The 12991-nt window shown below is 45.8% G+C and overlaps 1 protein-coding gene across 1 annotated transcript in view; it reads left to right on the top strand.

The window, feature by feature from the left end:
- The window catches only part of LOC139279471 (metallophosphoesterase MPPED2), a 221330-nt gene extending 214333 nt beyond the window's left edge, over positions 1-6997 (top strand). The window contains exon 6 of the mRNA XM_070898601.1: positions 6879-6997. Within this exon, the coding sequence (XP_070754702.1) occupies positions 6879-6997 (119 nt within the window). The remainder of the gene's footprint in view (positions 1-6878) is intronic.
- The last annotated feature ends 5994 nt before the right edge of the window (positions 6998-12991 follow it).

Raw genomic sequence — 12991 nt, 5'->3', positions numbered from 1 at the left:
TAACATAACTACTATACTACTGTACCCCCAGTTCCCATTATAAATGTAGACATAATCATTTATAATGGAAATATTAAAAAATAAGATTAATGAGAGGGTAGACAGAGAAACTATCTCCTCTGGTGGGGGAGTTTAGAACAAGAGGCATAACGTTAAAATCAGAGCTAAGCTGTTCATGGATGATGTCAGGAAGCACTTCTTCACACAAAGGGCAATGGAAATCTAGAACTCTCTCCCCCAAAAAGCTGTTGAGGTTTGGGTCAATTGAAAATCTCAAAACTGAGATTGAAGATTTTGGTTGGGTAAGGATATTAAGGGTTATGGAACCAAGGCGGGTAGATGGAGTTAAGATGCAGGTCAGCCATGATCGAAATCAATGGTGGAACAAGCTCAAGGGGCAGAATGGCCTCCTCCTGTTCCTACAGATGACTTTAAAATGGAAACTGCATTACGTCTGCGTGCCCTGATCCAATTATTCCTTCACCTTCGAACCCCAGCTTCACGCTGAAGACTTGACTCCTAGCAAGCTGTGTGAAATAGCGAAAATAGTTGTGCCCTGGGGCGAGATTACAGGGTAGAAATTCTGATTAGCAAAGTTCACACACAAATGCTTAGCATATTCCTGTTGCACTCCCACATACACCGTTTATTCCACAGTCGTGAATGGCAATGTTAACCTCCGCTGCACAACATTCCCATCTGCGCTCAGGTGGAATAGGTCAAAATTCCCAGCAAAGGGATTCACACAAATACACGAATAATTATAGCAGACATTTTCTGAGGGCAGGACAACAAGGAGCGAGGTTTCCTGACCCCCTATGTGTATTTGGGGATATTAACCTACCACCGGTAGCAATGCTGTTGCCAGTCTGACAGAGCCCGTGAGGGGTTGGGCTGTGAAACACCAACAGCCCATGTGTTTCCACTGAATATCGGAAGCAATTCCATGCTCCCACAGGGACCGCATGATGGGAAATCGCGGTTTGCATATTCAGGATTTCCCAGCACGGGGTCCCAGTGACCAGCGGTGCCCACCAGGAGTGGGGAATAACTGTCCAATGACAGGCCAGCTCCGAACAGAGAGGTATACCATTTGACCAATGGCAGAACAGCTCTGTACAGAGATATACCGACTGACCAATGGCAGAGCAGCTCTGTACAGAAATATACCGTTTGACCAATGGCAGAACAGCTCTGTACAGAGATATACTGACTGACCACTGGCAGAGCAGCTCTAGACAGAGATACAAACTGTCCAATGACAGACTAGCCTAGCACAGAGTGAGATACAAACTGACCAATGGCAGACCAGCCTTGTACAGAGTGATACCAACTGTCCAATTATAAACTAGGCCCATACAGAAAGAAATACAGACAGACTAGCCCCGTCATCATCATCATAGGCAGTCCCTCGTATTGAGGATGACTTGCTTCTACGCCAAAAAAAGGATGAGTTCATAGGTGTTTCAATGAAGGACCTGATATTACAGGTTCCGAACTACATGTTAAAGGGTGGAAGATGCCTGTGCATGGATTTTTTTAACGTGTGGTGACCGTTGCACACCAGCCACCAGACGGGCTTGACAGAACTAGGTCTTGGTCCAGTGGCATACAGAGATACCAGCTGTCAAATTTCCATTTCTAACTAGGTCAACACTGCACTCTCTCAACATTTAAATGTGGGAGAGCGGCTGTGTAACTGGGCAGGCAAGTGTTAAAGCAACCCGAATAATCTTCAGTGTACCACTGCCGAGGGTCTGGAGGGAAAAAAAATGGTAGACTAACAACAACTTGCATTTGTATAGCGACTTTAACATAGAAAAACGTCCCAAGGCGCTTCACAGGAGTGTAATCAAACAAAAAAACTGACTGAGGCAATGAAGACCCCAGAACAGGCGATCTTGATCAAAGGAGTGGGTTTTAAGGAGAGACTTAAGGGAGATGGAGAGAGTTATTGAGGGAGTTCCAGAGCTCAGGGCCAAGACTGCTGAAGGCACGGCCGCCGATGGTGGAGTGAAGGGAGTGGGTGGCTGGGAGGGGGGATGGACAAAAAGCCAAAGTTGGAGGAACGCAGGGTAAATAATTAAACTCAGTTAATATTTAAAGTAGAATTCAAAGCTGCGCTCAGAGTGCCGAGCCTGCCACAGTGACGTGAGGCGCTGGGTGATTTTTGGCTAAATTTACTTGCAGGCTTAATGCAGTCAACACTGTCACAGGGTAACTGTTGAATGATTAATCGGCATTTGCTTTCACATCTCTGCAATGGGCACTCGCGTGCTTGTGAATCTTTTAATGAAGGAATCCGCCATTTGAATTTCATTTTGAAGTGCTGAGGAATCACTCTTGTTTTGAAAACCGGTCTGGGCAGTCAATAATTTGAAGTCATCTTGGTGGCAAGACTCATTTGCATTTCCAATCACACACACATACTGGGAGCAATTCCTGTTACAGAGATTGCTGCTTAAAATGTCAAATACTTGCATAAAGGAAAGACTTGGATTTCTATAGCGCCTTCCACGACCACCTCAAAGTGCTTTACAGTCAACAAAGTAATTTTGGAGTGCCATCACTGTTGTAATATGGCAAGCTCCCATAAACAGCAATATGATAGTGACCAGATAATCTGTTTTTTTGTTAGGTTGATTGAGGGATAAATATTAGCTTAGGACACCAGGGAGAACTCCCCTGCTATTGTTTCAAATAGTACCATGGGATCTTTTACATTCACCTGAGAGAGGGCAGAGGTTTAATGCCTCATCCGAAAGACAGCACCTCCAACAGTGCAGCACTCCTTCAGCACTGCACTGGAGTGTCAGCCAAGATTTTTTTTCTGCTCAAGTCTCTGGAGTGGGACTTGAACACACAACTTTCTGAGTCAGAGGCCAGTGTACTACCCACTGAGCCACAGCTGCCACTGTATACTAAAGGTATATCCAGAAGGATTGAACTATCAGACAGATTCAGTAACCAGCTCCTGGGATCAGTCTGGTTCACCAGCCACCCGATGTGTGGACTCCTTGTGAGTCATCACTTGTAGAGCCATCAGACATTTAGAACATAAGAAACAGGAGCAGGAGTAGGCCATTTGGCCCCTCGAGCCTGCTCCGCCATTCAATAAGATCATGGCTGATCTGATCCTGAACTCCACTTCCCTGCTCGCTCCTCATAACCCTTGACTCCCTTATCGCTCAAAAATATATTCAATGACCCAGCCTCCACAGCTCTCTGGGGCAGAGAATTCCATAGATTTACAACCCTCTGAGAGAAGAAATGTCTCCTCATTTCAATTCTAAATGGGCGACCCCTTATTCTGAAACTATGCCCCCTAGTTCTAGATTCCCCCACGAGTGGAAACATCCTCTCTGCATCTACCCTGTCGAGCCTCCACAGTATCTTGTATGTCTCAATAAGATCACCTCTCATTCTTGTAAACTTCAAAGAGTGTATGCCCAACTTACTCAACCTTTCTTCATAAGTCAACCCCCTCATCTCAGGAATCAACCTAGTGAACCTTCTCTGAACTGCCTCCAATGCCAGTATATCGGAAAACCAAACTAGAACCCCTCAGATTCTCCAATGTTCAAAGATATGGACGGCTGCTGACTACCAGCACCGTTTCCCCAGATTGTCCTAATTGAATAGAATTGCTCGATTTTCCTGAATCGTCAGTCAATCACTTTGGTTCTCGGGTGGCCATTGATTCAGTACGGGACACGTTCGCTTGGGTCACTCAACCCCCGCTCCTCTGACCATGGCTGGCCTCAGTGTACTTCCACAGGAGGAGGAGGCCATTCAGCCCCTCGAGCCTCGTCCGCCGTTCAATGAGATCACGGCTGATCCGTATCGTAACTGCATCCACCTGCCCTGGCTCCGTGTCCTTGTCCAGCAAATATCTATCGATCTCAGATTTAAAATGATAAAGTGAGCTAGCATCTGCTGCTTTTTGTGGGAGAGAGTTGCACACTTCTACCATCCTTTGCATGAAGAATTGTTTCCTAACTCCTCTCCTGAATGGCCTGGCTCTGATTTTAAGACTATGTCTCCTTGTCCTAGACTCCCCACCAGCAGAAAACACTTCCCTCTCTATTTACCCTACAAATTCCTTTCAATATCCTCTAACCCTCAATCAAATTGCACCTTAACCTTCTATATTCAATGGAATACTTGCAACATAAACACTAGGATCCATGTTGGCTTTTGTTAGCTTAATCCCTGATTCCATCCACCCCCCACCCACGCCCCTCTCCTTTCCACCGCTTATTCTGAACCCAACAGTGTGCCTCTGTGGTGAACATAAGAAATAGGAGCCAGAGTAGGCCATTCAGCCCCTCAAGCCTGCTCCGTCACTCAATAAGATCATGGCTGATCTTCGACCTCAACTCCACTTTCCCACCCGATCCCCATATCCCTTGATTCTCCTAGAGTGCAAAAATTGACGTCAGCTGTGGCTCAGTGGGTAGCACTCTTGCCTCCCAGTCAGAAGGTCATGGGTTCGGGTTCTGCTCCAGCGACTTGAGCACATAATCCAGGCTAACACCCCCAGAGCAGCGCTGAGGGAGGGCTGCACTGTAGGAAATGCTGTCTATTTGGATGCCATGTTAAACTGAGGCTCCATTGGTGTAAAAGATGCCATGTCACTATTGGCAGGGGGAGTCTTCTGGGACAACATTTCTCCCTCAAACCAGCACCACTGAAATCAGGTCATTCAGTCTTTGCTGTTTGTGGGATCCTGCTGTGCGCCAGTGTTTGCCCAGAAACCAACAGCGATCACACCTCAGAGGTGTGGGTTGTGAAGCCCTTTGGGACACCCTGAGGATATGCTGAGATGCTGGATAAATGCAAGTTTCTTCTTCAATGTGGGTAGTGATGACATACAATGGCTGAAGTCATTCATTAATCATAACGCTGCCTTGCATAACACCTTGTTTAAACTGGAACAAAGGCAATGCGGAGTTAATCTTGCAGTTCAGGTGTGGGTTTACTGCCCACAGGCTACACAAGGCTTCAGCACACAGACACCAAGTTACGACAATTGTATAAAATTTTAATCGTGACCTACCTTTAGGTAATTGGAAACCTGGGAAATTGCTAAAGACGCGACCCCCCCCCACCCCCACCGCCCTTTTTTTTCTCTTGAAGAATATAGATTAAAGTCAAATGAGCAAAACTAATCAGTGGGGCTCAATGGCCCTTTCTCTATTGAGTCTTCGTCACCGACTTTAATGAAACAACCTATTGCAAACATTGCTCTGCTCGATCAATGGTAACCACTTTGAAGAATTGCCTTTGTTTTTATATATCGCCGTCCAATCCAAATAGATTTCTCTTCAAACGCAGTTGCTGTTTTGTGGGGAAAAGCAGCCGCCATTTTGTACACAGCAAAGCCCCACCAACAGCAAATGAAATGAACGGCCAGATAATTTATATTTTCCGATGAGGTTTGAGAGAGGAATGTTGGCCAAGACACTGAGTTCAAGTCCCACTCCAGAGACTTGAGCACCTGATGTAGGCTGACACTCCCAGGGCAGTGCTGAAGACACAAGAGATGGTGGTGCGAGGCAAAAGGAGAAGGTAATGGGACAAGTAAAGAAACAAAAGATGAATCTAGATAGGGTTTAATTGAGAATGACAGAATCAGCGACAGTTGCTATGTGAGATGAAAAAAAAATGGGGGCAGAGGTTATGGGCTGAAATTGTTGAACTCGATGTTGAGTCCAGAAGGCTGTAAAGTGCCTAAAGGAAAGATGAGGTGCTGTTCCTTGAGCTTCGTTGGAACAGTGTAGGAGGCCGAGGATGGAGAGGTCAGATTGGGAGTGGAGTGGAGAATTAAAGTGACAGGCGACCGGAAGCTCAGGAGTCATGCTTGTGGACTGAACAGAGGTGGTCCACGAAGTGGTTGCTCAACCTGCATGAGCAACGAATACAGTGCACTGTAAATCTGTACAAGTAAATCGCTGTTTTAATCTGGAAGGAGCGTTTGAGACCCTGGACAATGGGAAGGGAGGAGGTAAAAGATATTAGGACAGGTGACCAAAAGCTTGGTTAAAGAGGTAGGTTTTGAGGAGCATCTTAAAAGAGGAAAGAGAGGTAGCGAGGCGGAGAAGTTTAGGGAGGGAGTTCCAGAGCTTTGGGCCTCGGCAACTGAAGGCTCAGCCATGGTGGGGCGAAGGACGTGGGGAATGCACAAGATTCCTGGTTGGTGCAGATTCGCAGCCCCCCCCCCCCCCCTCCACCCCCACAACAATGACCGTGTCACCCCCCTCCTCCCTCTCCCAGCACCCAATCCCACCGCTGGCTGCATGGGATGCCTGCTAGACTGCAACCTCACAGAGTGACCTGGAGTCCACAGAAAGCTGCGGTAAAGTGCAAGCTTCTGCAAATTGGGAATCTCTCTGTACTTTTTTGTGTGTGGTGGGAAAGGGGGGAGAGAGGGTATTGGGCGAGCTGAGAGGGTGCAGACCCTCGGAGCGTGGACTGGTTCGGCGGTGCGTGATGCATGTGTGTGTCCCCGTCGTGAACCAGGGGGTCACCCTAATCCTAACCCTAAATGCAGCCTCAGAATCAGGGGTCAAATATTTAGGACTGAGATGAGGAGAAACCTCTTCACTCAGAGGGTGGTGAATCTTTGGAATTCTCTACCTCAGGGCTGTGGAGGCACAGTCGTTAAGTATATTCAAGACAGAGATCGATAGACTTTTGGATATCAAAGGAATCAAGGGATATGGGGACAGTGCAGGAAAGTGGAGTTGAGATAGGTCAGCCATGATCTTATTGAATGGCGGAGCAGGCTCGAGGGGCCAAATGACCAACTCCTGCTCCTAATTCTTATGTTCTCATGTGAAGCTAACTCCGGGGGTTACCCTCCTTTCCCTCCGCAGGTTACGGAATTATGACAGACGGCTACACCACATACATAAACGCCTCCACGTGTACAGTCAGCTTCCAGCCAGTAAATCCGCCCATTATCTTTGACCTCCCGAACCCGCAAGACTCCTGAGGAAGGCCCCATCGCACCGAGGTGGAGGTTCTGTAAACTGCCATTTTTTTTTCTAATGGAAAGCGTGACTTTAAAAAAAAAATAATAATAATAATTCTGTTAAATGTTTTCTCTTGTATGACCTGGTTATTTTTTATTTGTTGTTAAAAAAAAAACGCTGGTACAATTCGTAGAGATTGTGCTGTTCATACAGATTGGTTCTGCTAAGATTAATGAAGCTTTGTGACTCTGTAAGAGCTGAACCTATGATATTCTGTTTGCATCTGCTGGTTAAACTGTTGAAGAAATAATCGCAGTCCATTAAGTGTCAGCTTTTGATTACCAATTGAGTTCAGATTTCCGGGTGTCGGCAATGGAGGTTGCTGAAGATGGCGTGTCGTAAACCTGGAGGTGATGGCGGGCGATTGTAACCAAGTGAATTCCTACTGAAATTCACCCCTTCTTCTACTCTTTTCACAAGAGTTGCCAACCAGTTTAAACTAAGCTGCCTGAGGCTCCTGCGAAGGTAGCAGAGGGAGGAATTTTAGACGGACCAACTCTCGCTAAGCGTTCCTGCGTTAGAATCATCCGCCATTTCCTGCCGGCAGTTTCCCTCGGCCTTTAAGCCTTCCGTTTTTCCAGTACCCTGTATTCCAATTCTAAAAGTAAGAAAACCCATAATCTAAAGGCTTTAATGAAGATAAAGCTGTCCATTTATTGTACGTGTTTAGCGGGCTAGTATTTGTTTCAGTGTCCGGCTATCTTTGGCTGTCCCGGCTGAACGTTCGACCAGACGCCTTGATTATTCTTAGACGTTATTTACCAGTGGAATAGATCCAAAGCCTTGTGCTCGTTTAATTTACGGAATTGACAGCCCAGTGAGGCAGGGTATCGGCGGCTTAATCACTAGGCCGCTGAATTTGCCACCTGATGAGTTCTTGATCCACGATGAGCTTTTCTGTTGGGGTTCTGAGCTGAGGCAAGACAGTTTCCTGTGGGAAGGAGGGGTTGGAGAAATCAGAGGGAGGATCTTGTTTCATTGTTCCTGGATGCCAGCGTTTATAGTTAGGAGCAGTACATGAATGGGCTGGGCGGGGATGAGGTGGGGGGGGCGGCGGTGGGGTGGGTGAGGGCAAGGTTCGCAAGAGAATGTGGAAAATCTATTATGTTAATATACAAGCAAGGGCAATAAATGACCATTAGCCCAATAATTTCACTCCATCCAGACAGTGGTACAACCGCGTTCACTATTCACCCACGATCCGTGCTCTCTTCTGAAAGAGGCAAATGCAGACAGAATGGTTTGCTTGACCGGGCAATACGTGAATCTCTTCCAACTCTTACGGGGACCAGGTGTCAAACTATCACTCTTCATCACATTTGATACGATCCACACCAAATAAGGTTCAGCCACGCCATCCAAATGTGGGTGTGCTGCCCCTTTAAGAAGGTTACTTCACATTGTCATTGTTTCTTAGATTCCCCGCCCCCCATCCCACCCCGCCTATCGTCCGTTTCAGTCCCAACAACACAGGGCCCGGTTTCAGCACACGCTCACCCAGCGCCTATCTCGGGAGATCACAGGCACCTTCCTTGTGATGGGAAAGCAACTCCAGAAAATCACTCCTCGTCTTTGAGCTGACACAAGTTTGGCGAAAGAAGGTGCTTTAAAAAAAAAATGATGAACTATTTTCTTGCAACACATCCCGAATGTCACCGTCCAACGCAAGGTTACATTCCTCTACATTTGTTCTTGGGTGTTACGTCGTGCCCGGGAGTTTGGACGTTAAAGATCCCATGGTACTGTTCACAGAAGAGCCAGGAAGTTCTGCTGTTGTGTTGGCTTCCATTCTTCCCCAATAAGCAACATTTACATAGTTACACAGTACTCATAGCACAGAAACAGGAAATTACTTAGAATATACAGCACAGAAACAGGCCATTTGGCCCAAATAGTCCATGCTGGCGTTTATGCTCCACTCGAGCCTCCTCCCATCTTTCCTCATCTAAATCTATCTGCATAGCCTTCTATTCCTTTCTTCCTCATGTGTTTATCTAGCCTCCCCTTGAATGCATCTATACTATTCGCTTCAACCACTCCCTGTGGCAGCGAGTTCCACATTCTCACCACTCTTTGGGTAAAGAAGTTTCTTCTGAATTCCCTATTGGATTGCTTGGTGACTATCTTATATTGTTGGCCTCTAGTTATACTCTTCCCCACAAGTGGAAACATTCTCTCTGTATCCACTCGATCAAAACCTTTCATAATTTTAAGGACCTCTATTAAGTCACCCCTCAGTTTTTTTTCAAGAGAAAAGTGACCCAACCTGTTCATCCTTGCCTGATATGTACACCCTCGCATTTCTGGTATCATCCTTGTAAATCTTCTCAGCACCCTCTCCAGTGCCTCTATGTCATTTTTAGAATACAACGACCAGAACTGCACGCAGTACTCCAGTACATTCGGCCCAACTGGCCCATGCTGCACAAGAGCCCCCTCCCACGCTTTCTCATCTTACTCCATTTAAATGTCCTTCTATTCCTTTCTCCCTCATGTGCCTAACAGCTTCCCCTCAAATGCATCTATACTATTCGCTTCAACTGCTCCTTGTAGTGAGTTCCACATTCTCACCACCCTCTGGATGAAGAAGTTTCTCCTGAATTCCTTATTGGATTTATCAGTGACTCTTCTATTTATGGCCCTTAGTTCTGATCTCACCCACAAGTGGAAACATCCTCTCTACATCTAACCCTTCCATAATCTAAAAGTTCTATCAGGTCACCCCTCAGCCTTTTCTTTTCTCGAGAAAAGAGCCCCAGCCTGTTCAGTCTTTTCTGATGGGTATAAATTCTCAGTTCTGGTATCATCCATGTAAATCTTTTTTGTACCTTCTGCAGTACCTCTATAACCTTTTTATAATATGGAAACCAGAACTGTTCACAGTACTCGCAAGTGTGGTCTGACCAAGGTTCTGTACAAGTTTCACGTAACTTCTCTGCATTTCAAGTCTATCTCTCCAGAAATTAACCTCTAGTGCTTTGTTTGTTTTTTGTGTTGCCTTATTAACCTGTGTCGCTACTTTTAGTGATCTGTGTATCTGTAACCACAGATCCCCTGTTCCTCTACCCCTATTAGACACTCATTTTCTAAGGAGTATGTAGCTTTCTTATTCTTCCTACCAAAATGTGTTACCTCACGCTTCCCTATATTGAAGTTAATTTGCCAATTACACGCACATTCTGAAAGTTTATTAATGTCTTCCTATATTTTGTCGCAGTCCTCCTCTGTATTAACCACCCCCCAATTTGGTATCATCCGCAAATTTTGAGGCAGCAATCGGTCATACCCAAGGTGGTGTGGTCTGTATGGAGGATCCGAATCCTTTGGAACAGGCATTCAGAAGCAGACTTAACAGGCATGCTCAAATGACGGAAAGAGTTTTGCTTGAGGAATCTGATGCTCTGGGAAATCATCTCGGATGGCCTAACTGTCCTCGGAGAGGATTGCTAAACGGTGCCCACCTTTCCCTTTGATTCCCAACGTTCCTCAGACAATCCAGTCGAAGGGAGTCACTGTTATCTCTTGACTTTTAAGTGCGTATGTTCAAATCTACCCATCCTACTCCCGATTAGACATGTCAGATTTGCTTTCATTGCTCAGAAGGATATCAAGTAGGACATACGTGGGCAAAGAACACTCTCTCTGCTATGGTGACCTTCAGGAAATCTTCCCATCATCATGATCTGAAATACTCTCTGGAGTTTAGAAGAATGAGAAGCGATCTCATTGATATGTACAAAAATTCTGAGGGTTGATTTACAAGGTAGATGCTGGGAGTTTTTTTTTTCCACTAGCTGGAGAGTCAAGAACTTGGCACAGTCTCTGGATTAGGGGTCAGCCATTTACGACAGATGAGGAGGAATTTCTTCACTCAGAGGGTGGTGAATCTTTGGAATTCTCTACCCCAGAGGGCTGTGGATGCTCAGTCGTTGAGTATATTCAAGACTGAGACAGATAGACTTTTGCATTCCAGGGGAATCAAGGGATATGGGGATCGGGCAGGAAAGTGTTGAGGTCAAAATAAGCCATGATCTCATTGAATGGCGGAGCAGGCATGAGGGGCCGTATGGCCTACTCCTGCTCCTAATTCTTATATTCTTACATTCTTATGCCAAGTGAAGATTTGGAAAGGTATAGATTTTCCTTGCGTTGCCTTCCATATTTCAGGCGGTCAGTCAGACTGGAAGCAACTGTTGAGCTTCTAATTTCTGAGGCAAAAGTGGAAATTGCAGCATTTTGCTTAGATTACGTAGGATATACAGCACAGAAACAGACCATTCGGCCCAATCAGTCCATGCCGGCGTTTATGCTCCACTCGAGCCTCCTCCTGTCTTTCCTCATCTAAATCTTTCCGCATAACCCGCTATTCATTTCTCCGTCATATGCTTATCTAACCGCCCCTTAAATGCATCTATACTATTCGCCTCAACCACTCCCTGTGGTAGTGAGTTCCACATTCTCATCACTTTCTGGGTGAAGAAGTTTCTTCTGAATTCCCTGTTGAATTTCTTGGTGACTATCTTATATTGATGGCCTTTATTTTTGCTCTTCCCCACAAGTGGAACATTCTCTCTGTATCCACTCTATCAAAACCTTTCAGAATTTTAAAGATCTCTCTTCGGTCACCCCTCAGCCTTCTTTTTTCAAGTGAAAGGAGACCCAGCCTGTTCATCCCTTCCTGACTGGTGTAACTATTATTCCAGCAGGATTTTACCAGATGCTGCTCAAACTCGCACACACACTCTGTTCAACCCGTGGACTCTTGCGAGACAGCCTTCTAAATATTGGAAATCAGCACTTCAGTTGGACAGGTATTAGTGCGGAGAGTTAATGAACTAACGGTAGACCAATATTATTGACTTGCAATGACATCAGCCAACATTGATTCCCCCTCAAGGTGATTGCTGAGTTCTGTGCTTCTTGCTCCGCCTTGTTTAATCAAAGTCAGTGGTCGGATGCAGATTATATTCTGTTGTTCTAAGGAGGACCCTGTTTGTACATCGATGGATCTCGGAGTGTATGAAGACTGAGGCAATTACTTGTATGGAGCTCAACCTCTGGCGAAAGAGCCAGTGCCATACAGGGGTGATTTACGTTACTAGTTGCCAACTAATTGAAAGTATTGATTGGGCACCAGAACGATGGCCATGACTTGGCTACGGTGGAACCAAGTTACCGTGAAGTGCGCTTGGAGAAATGAGCTCTGTTGTACACACCCGGGGAACCAACGATGAGGTGCTAATGTTAAACAAACATTTGTAACCCAAGTCTGCAAGTCAGAAACACAGATTCTGCCCAGTGATATGAGTAGGAAAATATTGGAGGAAGTACAGTGACATATCTAGCGTTTTCTAAGTTAGGCTCCGCACATTGATGCCCCCGCTCTCCTCCTCTGTTGATCCAGGAACCAAGGACATTGGAAACCACCCACTCCCCCCAGTTAAGAAATTATTTAAAGCCTCTTTTTACTGTAGAAGTCTTATTAACCTCTCATATTTTCTCAGTTATGTTCCTCCGAGTTATGTGCACTCTTCAAACAAAAAAAACCTGTGAGCTTGGACAATCCCAGTGTAGGGCTGGTTAGGGCCCATGAATATAGCGGGAATAAATAGTGCCCTTGTACTTTCTCCTTAGAAAGTGTGGATCTAATCCAATCACCTGAAAGGTAACCAGTAACTTACTTCAAACCAGAATGCCTCTGCTGAGAGCTGGATTATTCCTGGTTCTATTCTCAAATGAGATGCGCCGCTTCCAGGGCACAGGCATTTCTCAATGCAATACGCATGCCAGTTATCCTACCTTATTTACATGCCACTTTGGGTTCATATCAGGTCAGATCAACAGAAGTCAACATTATCTTCCATGAGGGGGCACGGAACCAAGGACTCCTCAAGCAAACTGCTCGTTTCAAAGAGGCAGCACAGGCACGGTGGGCAAATGGCCGCCTTCTGTGC

Source organism: Pristiophorus japonicus, chromosome 14 (genome assembly GCF_044704955.1).
Source record: "Pristiophorus japonicus isolate sPriJap1 chromosome 14, sPriJap1.hap1, whole genome shotgun sequence".
NCBI lineage: Eukaryota > Metazoa > Chordata > Chondrichthyes > Pristiophoridae > Pristiophorus > Pristiophorus japonicus.
This window is presented reverse-complemented; position numbering and strand designations above follow the sequence as displayed.